We start from the raw sequence: 15,392 nt of genomic DNA on the forward strand, positions 1-15,392 counted from the left end.
TTTATAGGTTCTTAAACCTTAGTCTTAAAAAAAAATGAATCATGCAATGCTCTGTTGTAGACAGCATCACTGATTATAATGAGTTATATAGTATTCTAAAATCGCACTGCGCCACTCGTGTCCCGTGTAGACACGGTGTAACATTGGTTTTGCTTTGTTTCACAGAACTAATTGTTGCCTGGGTTGTGTACATATGTGTGGGATGGAGCTGTCAAAATAGGGACGAGACCATTTTAGGGGTGGGGCGTGTTTGTTTTGCTGATTTCAAATGTCAACATTGGCTACAAGATATCGCTTACCCAACCTTTAAGTGCTGCCCTTCCACTATGATCCAGTCCTTGAAGTGTAAACAACGGTTAATATTTGGCCACTACGGGTGTTCCACAATAATAAAGCAAACAAATGACTGTTTTAGACTGGCTGAAACACTGTCCAATCACCATCCAGAACTAGAACTTTTTCACAATATGTGTAAAAACTTGTAAATGTGGGACTTTATAACTGGTTGGAAAGTCTGATTGTTAACTGGTGGGCTTATTCTGAAAACAATGCTAAAATGCAACTAATCATATAATCGTGCAGAGTTAAAATAGCAATATAACCAAGCTTATTACCCTGTAGAGGAAAAATAGTTTCACACTTTTTTTTTTTTTTATCACCAATGGCTATGTATCAATCAAACACTACATTATTTTTGTGGAAACAGATCTGTCGCTTGATAGAAGCTACTCAAATTATGCCAACAAAACAAAATGACTAACAAAAATTATATGACGCAAAACATGGTTTGCACCAAACATTTTTTTTCTGCTATGAATTATTGGCTGCAAAAAAACATGATAGATAAATTTACAAAAGATAAATTTACTAGGAAACAAAATTGTTAGCATTCCTTTTCATCACATATTGAAGTAATAGTATTCAGTCTTCTGTTCAGTTTGGCTTGCAAGGAACATTGTGGCTCTATCTCACACCTCACTGCCAAGACCACAATAATTTTATTTTTTTTAAAGACTAAGCCATAACAGTACAATCTGCTGCAACCATAATCACTGTTGATTTGAGAAAAACCATTGGCATTTGTAACCAAACAGCATTGCAAAAAAATTATTTTATTGCTGCTACTTTTTGCCATGATTGAATCGCAGTCATTCTGACACCATCTAGCGTCTAAATAAAGATTTAGGCTAATAAAAGTAAGACAAATCATAGAAATCCGTGAATAGGGCTGATTTCAGTTAAGCCTCGAGTCTGAATCAAAGTAAGAGATGAAAAGGGAGAAATGAGTCTCATGCATGGAGAAAAATGTAAACTCGAATAAAAGAGGGACCTGGGTGAATATAAAACACATTGCCAGTTTTAAAATCACAGCCATTGAAGACATGATATATTTGTGCCCTAATGTTAAGCTACAGAGGAGAAAAGAAACAGTATTCAATCAAAAGAATGCCTGAACTTCTGTTCAGTTTGGCTGGCAGGGAACACTGTGACTCCTCACCACCAAGAAAACAATTTTTACAAACTCACAACAGAACAATCTGCTGACCACAAACGCTGTTGATTTGAGACTAACAATTGATATTTGTAATCAAAAGGCAATGTTTAAAAAAAAAAAAAAAAAATTGTATTACTGCTGCTTTCTGCCACGATTGAATATCAGTCATTCTGACAAATCAAAGCGTCTAAATAATGATTTAGGTTAATAAAAGTAACTGGAAATCTGAACGAAAGAACCTGAATAGGGGTGATTACTGAAACAGTTCACCCAAAAATTTTAATTGTCATCATTAACTATTCTTTACTTTGCTCTGAACACATATACTGTTATTTTGTTCCCCACAGAACACAATTTGAATTTGTACAGTTTTTTTTTTTTGACCTTCAACCAACATTCATATAGGGATTACATCAAAGTCTGACACCCCCCCCCCCAAAAAATAGATAAAATAAATCTAGTCCATGTGACATGCATTACATTATATACAAGTCTTCTGAAGCTGTCTTCAAAATTACTTTGTTACACAAAATTAAATAAAGAATAGAGAAATACAATATAAAAATATTCTGTTATAATATATATATATATATATATATATACATACTTTATATAAACATTACTTATTACAAAATATATATAATACATAAATTATATCAATAATTATATATAAATATTAAAGCAACTACATCATTTTTCAGTTTTAAAAACAATGCAACAATGTAAAAAACATTTCTTCTATCAAAAACGCTTCCATGATAAGCCATCTAAACCAAGTGAACTGATTTCTGATGGTGTCCAATTTAGCCTTATTACAACTCAAAAAAAAAAAAATGGCATGTTCAGATCAGAAAAACTCTTTCTAGTGTGGCATATCAATGACTGCCATCAGTCACATGCTGGATCACATATGATATGCAAGATGGTCATTTCCATTTCAATTAACAACTTTTTACACTTTATTAATGCAAGTGCTGACACCTAGTGGTAGCTCAATTCACAGCTGAAGTCACCAGGTCATGATGCATGACGTGTTAGGCCTCCTACTTCCTCTGTGACCTAAGCTGTTATAGTTGCAACACATGTATCTCGTGACTTAGGCAGTGTTAAACCATATGTGAGTCATGGGGTTTGTGAATAAGTCCTAAGCGATCCACCACTAACCAATGAACTTTCTATCACCTGCTCATTTCTATAAAGCTTACATGTGAGATCTTTACATAGAAAGAAGACAGATAATTGTATAAAGTCTGCTGGTGGTGTAAATGTACTTATACAACACATCATAAACTGTACTGGGCTTCTAAAATATAAAACCCACAACATAGAGTTGCGTCACTTTGTATGAATCAATAGACTCGACACATTAGGTGCCCCCCCCCCTCGTGTTGAAAACAGCCATTCCATTAACAGTGACTGCAGACAATAACTGCTTGCAATTTATCTTTGTGTTTAAATGTGTTTGTGGTGTACTATAGAAATGTATAAAACTAGCAACATAACTTCTGCTGTCTCTCAACAGCCTTAAAAAGCTTTTCCTGTTATCTATCAAGCAAATGCACAATTTTAGATTATATAACGGAGGTCAATGTGTCACTGTGTGTTGTAGGTTTGTGGGAGCTGTGAAACTAAACTATGTAGTCTTGTTTCATTCCAGCAACTAACAGACAAAAAAAAACTAAAAAACTAAAACAGAGGCGAAAAAGGCAATCTAATGCACTGTTTGAAACCTGCAATGTTTTAGCTCTTAAATGTTAAGTGAAAAAAAGCTATAAAAATGTGTTAATTGTGGTGATGTACTGTTTTTATATATATATATATACACACAGATGGAAATTACTATATAGATGCCAATCTGCATGAATTATATGGCGCTTACAGAAATTCACAATCAGACCCACGTTCTCTGAATGAACCAACAAAATATGATTTACACTTATGTTAGTTTTATATTGTCAAATGACTTCACTAACATAAAAACATTAAAAAAAAATTGCCATTCTAATTAATGGCTAACTTTATTTAGACAACCTTGCTGTCCAGCGGTGGTGTAGTTAGCTCTTTGTCCAAAAAATTATAATAGAAAAGGTTTGTTTCCCTTTCTCCCAACTGCATTGAGAAATTTGTTATAGTTATTTCTTTATCTGCTGTTCTTAGCCATGTGTGAATGAAAAAGCTTAAAGAGATAAGAAGGAGCGAGAGAAAATGGAAAGAGGACACAAAGCACAGAAGGACAGGGACATTCGATTTTACAGGTAAAAGAGTCCTAATCTAAAGCAAACAGAGCACAGTCGTCCCGTTAAAGTGTTCCAGCACCACGGTATGTAATTGAAAAGGTCCCATCTTTAAAGCGGTACAGCCCCGCAACAGCATCATGTACGGTAGCTTTGCCAGTGAATAACTCACTTTCTCTTATCATATGGTGCAGTGAATTTTAAATCAGCATAAATATTTCGATTTCATTTTTCATTAAATTGTATTATTAATATACTGTCGAACACTATATAGTGGCTGACAATTAGGCTACATCCAATCACACAAATAGAGCTAGATCACAAAAGCCTTAAAATACGGTATTTGCCATTCAAGTCTTCAAACGCAGATTGTCAACAACATTTCTTTGGACATATTTAGACCTCAAACAGTATAAAAATATTCGAATGACCAATAAAATTTCCACCAATCTTAAGAAAATGTATCAGGAAGAGACTGATGGCAACACTGTCTATAAAGTACCATTAAAGTCACAAAGCAACAGAAGTTATTATATATATATATATATATATATATATTTATTGACTGGATGGAAGATGAAATGACTGGGGAATTCCTGAATACTTCACTAGTTCTCAGAGTTTGATTAAAAATTAAGAGGTCAAAAAAATAAAAATAAAAACACCCAAAAATGAATTTTTTTTAATATGCCTCTACACTTTCACTCCAAAGAAACATTTCATACACAGTGCGGCATCATGTTTATCACGTAATAACTGCACTTGTAATGTGAGCCCATGGAAAGCAATCTCTGATCTTCTCATGACTTATCCGATTGGGAAATTGAGGAATTGTATAATTATGCAAATGATAAGGAACCAACTTGGGTAAGTGGAGTTTCTGTTGAATAAATGCATCATATTGTGCAACAGAGCCTTACCAGCGTCTGTAGTGCAGGTCTTTGAGGGGAACACTTCGTAACACTGCGCCCAGCAACATGAAGAATGCTGACAGCAGCAGAGACGCCCGCAAACCTTTGACACAAGACAGAGAGGAAGGAAAGAAGACATATCAGAGAGGTGTAATATCTTGTAAGCTTTGATTAAGTGATGATGAGATTAGCTGCTGATGTGAATCTATCCCCAAGATAGCAGCAAACTATGCATGTCTATCATGAAGATATCAGGATTAGGAAATCAGATGGGAATGGTTCATTTTTAACCATCAAAAAGAATTAAACATGATTTAGTTGTGACAAAACTAATGTTTGTCTCCAGATGCCATAATGAAATTTTTTACTCCATGAGCATTTTCCTGGATTCGTGCATAAGAGGAGAAACTGGAATTTTAATAACATTTGAGTTTAATATAGACACTCTGCCGTCTGGTTTTTGGCAGACATGGTTTTTACAGCCTGTGGCAATCGCTTTCGTGTTGAGCACAAAAGGGAAGGTGAAATGCTCCCATTCAAGATAAAAGAGCAAAAAACATGGTTGCAACTTTTTGCTTAAACTTTTTCTACAAGAGCATGCCCTTTCTTATCAAAGAAATCAAATAAAGTGTGTTAATGTGTTAAACAAAACTTCAGCATCGACTAGCTGTATAAGCTATAGAACAAGCTGTGAAGATTTGGAAACTAAAAACATTTGTTAGATATTTATTAAGTCTTTGAGATGGCCAAAAATGCCTTGTTTTGAGTGAAAAGCATTGGGAAAATGTTAAAAACATCAAGCATTCTGTCCTGTTTGACCAAATGCTCTTTCCCAAATACAAACCATGTGAGTGAAAATTTCATTTCCGAGGCTCAAAACAGATTCCTCACAAGATACTCTTATCTAGGGACAGTCCACTTAATCACAACTCTCTCTCACACTCATGTCCCAGAACAAGATTGGCATCTACTGATGCCAGGCTTACATAAAGACACGCGTCATATGATGTTAGGGAACTGGTTTTGTGGCCTAACATGTGATGAACTACATTTCTATGATTCTTTTTTATTTCACCTGATGTAAAGAGTCCTTCTGTGCAGTTTGCTTTTCATCTAACCAACATAAAGCATTGTGTAAAACAGAATTATTCCCAAGTGTTCTACTTTTTCCAAAAGTATGTACTTTGAGAAAATTACACATCTGGCCAGAAAAAGGAAATCTTAAGCAGATATTCGGATATTCAAAAGGTACTTGGTACATGAACACTTTTGTCAGAAATATATGTTGTCATAAAAACACAACAGTATATAAACAGGGCGGAAGTATAGAATTGTGATTAATATTCAAAGGTAAAAACGAATTTTAGTTTGGATGCTTTCTTAAAAATGGTTTGAAAGCACTGATCTATATATATAGATCAGTGTTTGAAAGCTCTTTGTTGTAACGTTAGTGGTCAACATGTTTAAATGAGATAAGAACAACTAAATAATATACAGCTAAATTGTCTCAATAAAATTAATTTGTGCATACATTACACACTGAAATGATCAAACTGGCTCTGGTTATTATGTGTAATTAGTGATATCACACATTCAACAAATCTAATATTGGCACTATTGTTTGTATTTACATATATTGTTGCCATGACAAAACAAAAACCAAAACAACTCACCTTTCTTATCCATTAACCACATGAACAACAGCCAGGGCAGGTAACCGACTGGACCCCACATCACCAGCACCGCGATATCTGTCGAGGTGAACTCGAACACATGTTTGGCTGAGATCTGGATCGGGCCCCAGGTGTTCCACACAAGTCCTTGCATAAACCCCAACAATGAAAACATGGTGAGAACAACCCATCTTCTCCCGTATACCCTGCTGAACACAGGCTGTGTGTTTATCGCCGGCTGGGAAGGAACCAGCAAAGGTTCCCTTTCCCCTTCGGTGCTTTCCACGGCACCCATTGAACAGACTTGGTATCACGTTATAAAAAGACTTTGTGCTATACGACAACGTCTATAACAGACTGCATTTAAAAACTAGGGCACTCGCTCAATTGTCAGCAGCCTATCAATACAAAAACAACCGATGACACGCGGCTACGCTCCAAACTTTAATGCGCATGCGCCGCCTACAGACGGAATTGACGTAACGTTAAGTCTCACGTGAGTTTTGTTTACTAGCTGGAAAAGGGATTTTAGGTAAATATCAAAATCAGATTTCATGGTGGAGGCGTTTTTCATATTTCCCATTTTCAATTTGAGCATGTAATCGAAAATACAAAAAATCACTCATTATTTGTTTTTTAAATATTGTATTTATAAACGAATAAGGAAATAACGAGTAATTTTTTGATTTTCCGAATTTGTTTTCTTAATTGAATATGAAAAGAACGAATTATACACGGATTTGTGTAGAGTCCAAAATTTTAATATCTGCAGTAAATTTGCAATTTATTCTGCAAAATATACTTTTATCCACTCTAAATCCATCTTAATCATTCTCAAATTAAAATGAATGAATATATATATATATATATATATATATTTTTTTTTTTTTTTTTTTTTTAATGTAGAATGGCTTCAAAACCCTTCCACCCAGAAGAGGTGAGGAGGATTGTCCAGTTTCTACAGACACCTGCTGTGTTTCTGAACATGACCACAGACTGGCCAGCATTGCACTGGACTGTGGAGCACCTGTCCGCTTGCCTTACAGAGAGACTTCGGTTCCGTATTGGGAAAAGGACTGAGGACATGGGTAAGCCACAAACATTAATCAGCCTCTCATTGATATTAACAAGATAATCAGAGTAGAGGAGCTCCATTTGCCCAGGACATCATTTTTTAGACATTATCAGGACATAGTTTTCAAATTGAAATGATAGGTAGGCATGTTAGAGCAGGTTTGGACAACAGTAGCTTAATATGGTTACTTGTGAAGAGACAACACCCATGTAGCATCATAATTTCTCAAGAGTATTGCACACCTTTGTTTTAATGATCTCAATTAGGTGGAGTTGTTAACTGTCTTGAGAAATCGCACTTAATATGATCAAAATGTCCTCTTGTTTCTTAACAACAGTTTTTGCACAATAATAAATACAAAATGCTCGTCTTTCATTTTGGAGAAATAAAAAAAAAATGTTATGTGTTATCGTGTTATTGATAGGAATAGAGTAAGCGTTGGAAAATTTGCAGGTGCACTATGTGTGCCCTTAGGACCCATATAAGGAAATTCCGCTCCATCTAACGTCACACAGAGCCATACTCGAAAAAAACTTTCCGAAACTTGTGACAAACCGGAAGAGGTATTTTTGGAACGTACAACTTAATTTTTGAAACTTTGTCCATGTTTAGCATGGGAATCCAACTCTTTAACAGTGTAAAAAACTCAGTATGCACTAAATAGCATTTCACCCCCCCTTTAAAAACAACTGGTAGTCCATCACAACTGTTAGAATTTTTACTGAAGTGAAATGTAAATATGGGAAGTGAACATGAAATGTCAAGCAGTGACAGTGATTTCAGATTACACAAACTGATATAGTGCTTCAGTATATATGAAAAATATTCAATTTCCATATGTAAATAGCCTCTTACAAAATACAGTTAATTTGCCTAAAATCATTTTAAATTATCAAAGGATTTTTTTTCCAGTTAGTGCATTTTGAATAAACACTTTTGGAATAGTCTATTCATTAATTACTTTTCAATTTTATTTCACAGCTCCTCTTTTTGAGGAAACAGAGTGTTCCTACATCGAAGCAACCATTAAAGAGTTTCTGTCCTGGACTGCCAATGAAGACGAATCACTTGGTGGGCCGTTTTCTGACTATCACTGCAAAGAATTCTGGGCTTATGCTGATTACAAGTACATTGTACAGCTTTTTCAGGATAAACCTGCCATGTTTCAGGTAAACCATGCCAATTCCCTTCCATTACTTTAAAGATATATTTTTTAAAATACTTTTTTAGTATTATTACTATGAAATATGTTGTATTTTATTATATATATTCCTATAATATATTAAACTCTACATTTTGCCATTGCTAATTTTAGAGGGTTTATGACTGATAAAATGAGCCACATTTAAATAAAATAAATGGACAAGACACTACTCTTTTCATTTTCTCCTGCAATCAATCATACTCTCAGACCTCATCAAGCACCATATTAACCCATTTGCCTTTTTCCACATGCCAGTTATGCTTGAGAGCGACCAATTTTTCATGAAGTGGTGCTCTACAGTACATGGGGCATTTCAATGACATCAGCTTTGATCAATAAACAGAGTCAAATATTCATTAGTATGTATTGCCTCGTCTCCCGAGGATGCTTACTTTTATTTTAGGAGCTCTCTGTAACTGTTTATTAGCCTACAGTTGTTACAACCTCTCATGAAAATTTATCACAGCACTAGGAATAACAGATATGAAGAGCAATTAATCAGTCCTTGCTGTTTTATTATTTAATAAAACATATCCTATGGCACATCATTGTCATTCTGTGGACGTTTAATGATATTTTGTGCCAATTTATTTTGCTTAGTTTTTCCCAGCTAAGGGAACAGTAACCTAATGTTCATTTCTAGCTTTCAGTTTTTGTAAATTATAATAAATGCTTATGAGGTGCCAATATTCTCTCTGTCAGCCAGGGCATCGAGAGCAGACAAGGGCCTCTCTTAAATGATGAATAGGGTTGTTTGAATGTTGCTGGGGGCTTGATTACATACCATCTCATTTACAGTCCCCTGGACGTGGTAATGGTTTCATTATCTACCGTCAAGGGCAGCATCTCTGAATGGTTCGTGTTTTTTATATTGAAAAGAATTGACATCAGTAGGTGATCAAATCTATTTTTGTTCTTTGTAAACACAAGCATTATAACTGCAGGATGTGGTGTGGTCCGACTTTGGCTTTCCTGGCTGAGATGGACGAGACAGCACACTTTGGATTGGGACACAAGGTGCTAACACTCCATGTCATTTTGACTCTTATGGTTGCAATCTTGTTTTCCAGATCCAAGGCATGTAAGAACCAGGTTTAAATAAGGTTTGCCCAAGTTTTTTGGCTGAAACTCCACCAAAAGTGCCAAACAGGCCAGAGGTATTAGAAATTATTCAATTTGGTAAGATTATTCAATTTTAATTTTATGTATTTTATTGTATTTACTAATATTTTGAATTAGCTTTTATTTTTATATTTTCAGTTTTCAGTTTAATTTTCGATTAGGTTTTAGTAATTTACCTGCTTTTGTCATGTGAAGTTTTCTTTGATATTTCTCTTTATATTTGATAATCTAAATGTAGTTTCAGTAATTTCATTATTTGGTAATTTGCTTAAATTACTTCTACTTAAACAAGCAAGATTTTAATTTTATTACATATTTTGAATTGGTTTTTATTTTTAGATTTTCAGTTTTCAGTTAAGGCTTTCGACATTTTTTGTGCTTTTGTTATTTTATTCGAATGTTCGAATGTTAGATTTAGGTTTTTTTTCTATTTACAGATCCTAGACCTGTCACAGAGACAGGTGGGATATCTCAAGACGCTTGTTTCAGTGAAATCTGTCATGTAGTGGGTAGTAGATTCAATTAAAGTACTTGACATATGTTAGAAACAATATGCCCTCATAAATTCCCCTGAAAATCAATTTCAGGGGTGAATGTCACCATTTAATAAACAAGAACCCATAATGCTGCTATTTTATTGTATTTTTGTGCACCAGTATGAACTCTTGACTAGATGAAACTAGTTTTTGATGACTGGCTGTCAATAGACTCCTGAACAAGATAAGCCCCAGGCAAAACTGCCAATTTGGCTGTTTCTGTGACCATGGTTTAGACTAGAGCAACACCATGTGATTCCTTCAGATATTGACAAGAACTCTATCTCTATGTCTTATGTTAGGATTCCTGATCCAATCCTGAGCTGCTGAAAGAAAGCTATTTTTCCTCTACATTCAAAAGAGCAAATGAGAAACGGAAGGTGCAGTGATGTGAACAGCTATTAAGATATGTTATTTGCTTCATTGAAAGAAACTAAACCTGACAATGAAGAACCTCCTCCTCCATCTTATCTCACTGTGGAGCTTGTCTTGTCTCTGTAATTGCTTATTGAGACTGCTCGTGTCAAGATAGCCTGCCACAGAAAATCACAGTATTGTGAAATATCTCCTGTGAGTAAGTTCATAATTCTTTGAGTAATCTGTAAGCATTCCTGTTCATCTCAATGTCAGTTGCTTGGTTGGCACATTAGGAAAATACAGAAGCTGCATGCTAAAAAATGTTTTATGTAACATTTTTCTTGAATAATTCAGTTGGAACTAATTCCTCTAGAAACTGATGTTCTGATAGCGCAGCAGACAAGGAAAAATATCAATCCATTTCACCTTCTTTATGAGCCATTCAAAACTTTGGCAAGTTTCTAACAAAGTGAAATATTTGTGATTTATCTATTAATTTGGGGAAAATCTCAATGTTATCTCAATAAAGTGATTTTTTTCTCCAGGAAAAAAAAAAAATTCTACAACTTAAAGTAAAATTAAAATTGAAACTGAAAATGTAAAAAAAAAAAAAAAAAAACTATAGTATATAAAAATGATAAAATGTGGGATGACCTTTTACCCTTACCCATAATTAATGAATTGGATTAATTAACATAAATCCAACGTGGTGACAAAAATGGTGCACTAGTAAGCACTATTGAAATATTTACCATTATGTTACAACACTGTTTATACAACTCTCAAATATACATTTTTTACATTAATTTTAGAATAGTATAAAATAACACACATGGGAAGTATTCGGTGCATCCTAGGATGCTTTTTAAACCGTATTAAAGTAGTTCTGGATATTTATTTTACTATTTACCCCAGTTCATCCATAATAAATATGATGAACATGAATATTTGAACACATTATACTTACAATTATCATTATTTTATTATAAAAATATTTAATAATTAAACTGAATAGATTATTATTAAAATATTTAATTTGAATGATCTTATTTAATCACATTGTATGTTGTCAACAAAACTCATTTCAAATGTGTAGTCACAAGTTGTTTGCAAGCGAAGAAGGGCTTGTTTGAATCGCAGATATTACATAAACCAGATTTTGTCCATTGTCATTGATGGTACGTTTCCAAAACATTCAATATAACATTCCCTGAGTGTCTTTTTGGATCCTGTATCACAACGAGATCGGTCTTCTATGTGTGCATGTTAGTGGCTCGTGGTTGAATCAGACAGCAGTAGAATAAAGCTGTGTGTGTTTTGTAGCACGTCCCCCTCCTTCAGATTCCAGCAGCGTGTGTGAATCCTCTCTGATCAAGCTCTTTGAGAGGTGAGATGGTGGCAAGGCAATTAGTGGCGGCCCAACACAGCGAGTGTACTCTCCGGGAGCACACACGCACTTCACAGCATACTAATGAAAATGAGAGACATAAACTTCCATTCTCAGAGAGAGTTAACACTGCTCCACTGCTCTCATTTCAAATACAGGGGAAAAAATCACCAGAAGAACTTTTGTATTTGCAATGTAACTTACAGTTACAGTAGTGTTACAATTTTTTTTTAACCCTCTGATTCTCTGCTCATCACAGTTGAAAAAGCCATTTTTAATCATTTAGGATGTGATTTACATATTTACCCCATTCTCCTCCTCAGATTTGAGATATGTTACTCCACTCTCATTTGATTGCTACTGAATCACTTTTATGCTTTTCTGAGGTCAAAAAGTCTTGTGCGGGGGCCCTGGAATATTTCTTTATAGGGGGTCTTGGTGGTTTTGGCAGGTTGAGAACCACATTATCTTCAGTAAATACAGTTTTGAATCCTTTGCCAACTAAACTAAGAGAAAGTAAGAGAACTTTTACTCTATACTGGGGCTCTTTGTATGGAAGTGGTGCTATATTGGACCTCAACCAGCCCAAAGAACCGCTGAAGAATCAGACTGTCCTTAAAAGGTTCTTTATCATTGTAGCAGTGCTATATAGCGCCTCATCCACCCCAAAGAACTGCTGAAACACACACACGCGCTTTTTTTTGCGCGTGTGTGTGTGTGTGCATATAAAAGTAAGTATTTTCCTTAAATGGCATAAAAAGCTGAAATAAAGTCAAATGAATTCTAAAATGTAAAAATTAATACATTTAAATGCATGAAAAAATAAAATAAGTTTAAGAAATACAATTATTAAAAAAATTAATTATTTAAAGCTTAATAAACGTTCGAAATTATTTAAAATATAAAGAAGAATGAATAAAAATGGCAAGCACATAACTCAATTACTAAAACTTCAACACAAATCAAAATGAAAACTGAAGTATTTAAATGATTGATAAATAGTAGTTTTGAAATAATTTTCACGAGTTTTCATGTCTGTGTGTTCCATGAGCACTAACTCAGACATTTGGCTACATATTTGTTTTTATTATAGAGATGTGCTTGGATTTAAAACCACTATCTACTGACCCCAGTATGCCACTATCTAGTCTGATAAATATTGCTAGGATATTTATTTTTTTATTGTGTCCCAAATGATGTGATGTTATATAGAGCACAGCTGCCACCTGGTGGTACACAGTGTTTCAACATACACATCTTTATATACTTGGGATTAAAACTCTGAATATATACATATAAATGCACACATGCACGCAAGATGCGCTTTGGATCATTCTGATTTCATTCTCGAGGACATGATCATCAGATCCGAGTGCTGCTGTCAAAACAAAAGATGAACAAACATAATACTAACAACACCTGAAATTCAATCAAAATATTGTGCTGATAATATGATGATTATTAATATTTTATTATTAGTAGTAGTAAAATACTGTGTTTATTTAATACTAATATTAATTAAGTAGAGCTTTGACTGATTGCTGTTATCTTTCATCAGGTTCTGTTTGTTCCCAGACACTGGTGGCTCTATGTGGAGTCAGTGGATCCTGTGACTGTCAGTGTGAACTCCTGGATTGAGATGGTAAGACTATAGTGAATCATAGCTTCCTCTCACTGCATCTTTTGAATTATCGTTTTTTTGTTCTGTTCTCAAAAGGAGATGCTGAAATCACTAGGTTGTGTTTGCACCAGCTGTAAAATGCATCTTGTGTATTCAAACAGCTATCTAATATTATGTCTGTTTACTGTAAATGCTCCCATTTAACAAACCTGATTGCTCTAACTATCTGGGCAGTTTAAACAAATGTATAAGAATTAGATTTTTCGAAATGACTCTATTTGATGTGTACTTCAGTCAGATGTGTTTTTTTTTTTTTTTTTTATCGTTGTGCCGTAGGACATGGATGATGAGGCCAGAGTTGGAGAAGCTCTTACTAAGACCATTGTGTGTGCCCTGAAAAGTGCCCCTAGCTTAGACAACAATGACCACTGGCTCAATCCTACTGAGGTATTCTCTCCAAACATACACACACACACACACACACACACCGTGCAGAAAAGATTCATTTGAATTGTCTGTAAAGCCAAGAATGTTCTGCATAACCAAGTTTCACACCAAAACTAGTTATTGAAAGAATTGTTTCTTTAATTTCATAAGATACCGTGTTACTTTTTGTTCTACAGAGGGTGCCAGTTTATTCAGTTGTCTCTTTTTTCCAACATCAGGATTATAGATTAAAATGTAAATGAGCGTACTGTAGTTTTTTTGTGTGAAACAAATTAATAATTTTACTTAGCAAGGATGAACGAAATCTATTTCAAATTAATGCTATTTATTCCTCAGAATCCTGAACTTATTTTAGCAGTTTCCACAAAAATAACAACCACTGGGAAATGACCCCACATTTGGATTGTTAGTGTATATTTTTGGTGAACTGGGTGCCATTTTATTTGGTTTTTGTTCATTCTTTTCCCTCTACACTTTCTGTTCTGAGGAATATGAATGTATCAGAACAATATGTTATGCAGTGACTCGTGTCAGTGGCCCGTTTCCTAAATAATCTGCTTGCTATCTGGAATACATTTTTTACACTAGTAGCATATGAGAATATTGATGTAATGAATGAAGTAATGATGTAATGATTACCCCCATGTAATTTCAAACTCACATGCTGTTATTTTCTTCACTACAAAAAGGAGACATTTTGAAGTATCTCTGCAGACTGTGACATAATTGTTTTTGCCTAGGGGTCTTCTGAAGCCATATGATAGATTTGTAAGAGAACTAGGTTTAAAATGGGTTAGGAATGACAAAGTTGACAGAATTTAAATTTTTGATTGATATTGCTTTACTGCACAGTAGTGTTTCATCTTGATTGTTTCTTAGGATGGCGTTTCTTCACATGATGAAAACATGCAGTATTTGAACCTAGCGGTAAAGGCCTGTATGGACAAGATGAGAGATGATACTGACCAACCCAGAGCAGACATGGGAAAAAATGACTCCAGCGGACGGTTTAAGACTCCAGGATCGCTTACCTTCGTGGTTCCCTTCGGACCTCATCTCATTCCTGTTAATTTGGCTCACAAACCCAACTGCACCTGTCCAAAGGACATGCCTTGTTACAGGTACAACGACTTGTCATGATGTCAGAGTGCATCCCAAGGTGAAGATGAATCAAGAAGTGTCACTGAACTTCAAAGATGGGGTCAGTGTGCACATCAGGAAGCAGAACGTCCAGGAACCTCAGGAGGAGGAGCTGGTTTGCACATTTCCACCAATGACATGCTTCAGTTCCTGATACACCCTGATGTCATCACTCTAGTTACAAGGCTAA

At 34.8% G+C, this 15,392-nt stretch overlaps 2 protein-coding genes across 2 annotated transcripts in view; one reads left to right on the plus strand and one right to left on the minus strand.

The window, feature by feature from the left end:
* The window catches only part of slc49a4 (solute carrier family 49 member 4), a 37,269-nt gene extending 30,494 nt beyond the window's left edge, over positions 1–6,775 (minus strand). Inside the window, exons 1-2 of the mRNA XM_026217725.1 lie at positions 6,314–6,775; positions 4,650–4,743 (exon numbers count right to left, since the gene is read on the minus strand). Of these exons, the coding sequence (XP_026073510.1) occupies positions 4,650–4,743; positions 6,314–6,608 (389 nt within the window). The 5' untranslated portion in view covers positions 6,609–6,775. The remainder of the gene's footprint in view (positions 1–4,649; positions 4,744–6,313) is intronic.
* LOC113053810 (HSPB1-associated protein 1 homolog) lies at positions 6,776–15,202 on the plus strand. The gene is made up of 6 exons (XM_026219057.1): positions 6,776–6,845; positions 7,220–7,401; positions 8,370–8,557; positions 13,553–13,636; positions 13,952–14,062; positions 14,942–15,202. Exons 2-6 carry the CDS (start codon positions 7,221–7,223, stop codon positions 15,200–15,202), a joined length of 825 nt encoding a protein of 274 aa, XP_026074842.1. The 5' UTR covers positions 6,776–6,845; position 7,220.
* The last annotated feature ends 190 nt before the right edge of the window (positions 15,203–15,392 follow it).

The sequence above is a fragment of the Carassius auratus genome, chromosome 34 (assembly GCF_003368295.1).
Source record: "Carassius auratus strain Wakin chromosome 34, ASM336829v1, whole genome shotgun sequence".
NCBI lineage: Eukaryota > Metazoa > Chordata > Actinopteri > Cypriniformes > Cyprinidae > Carassius > Carassius auratus.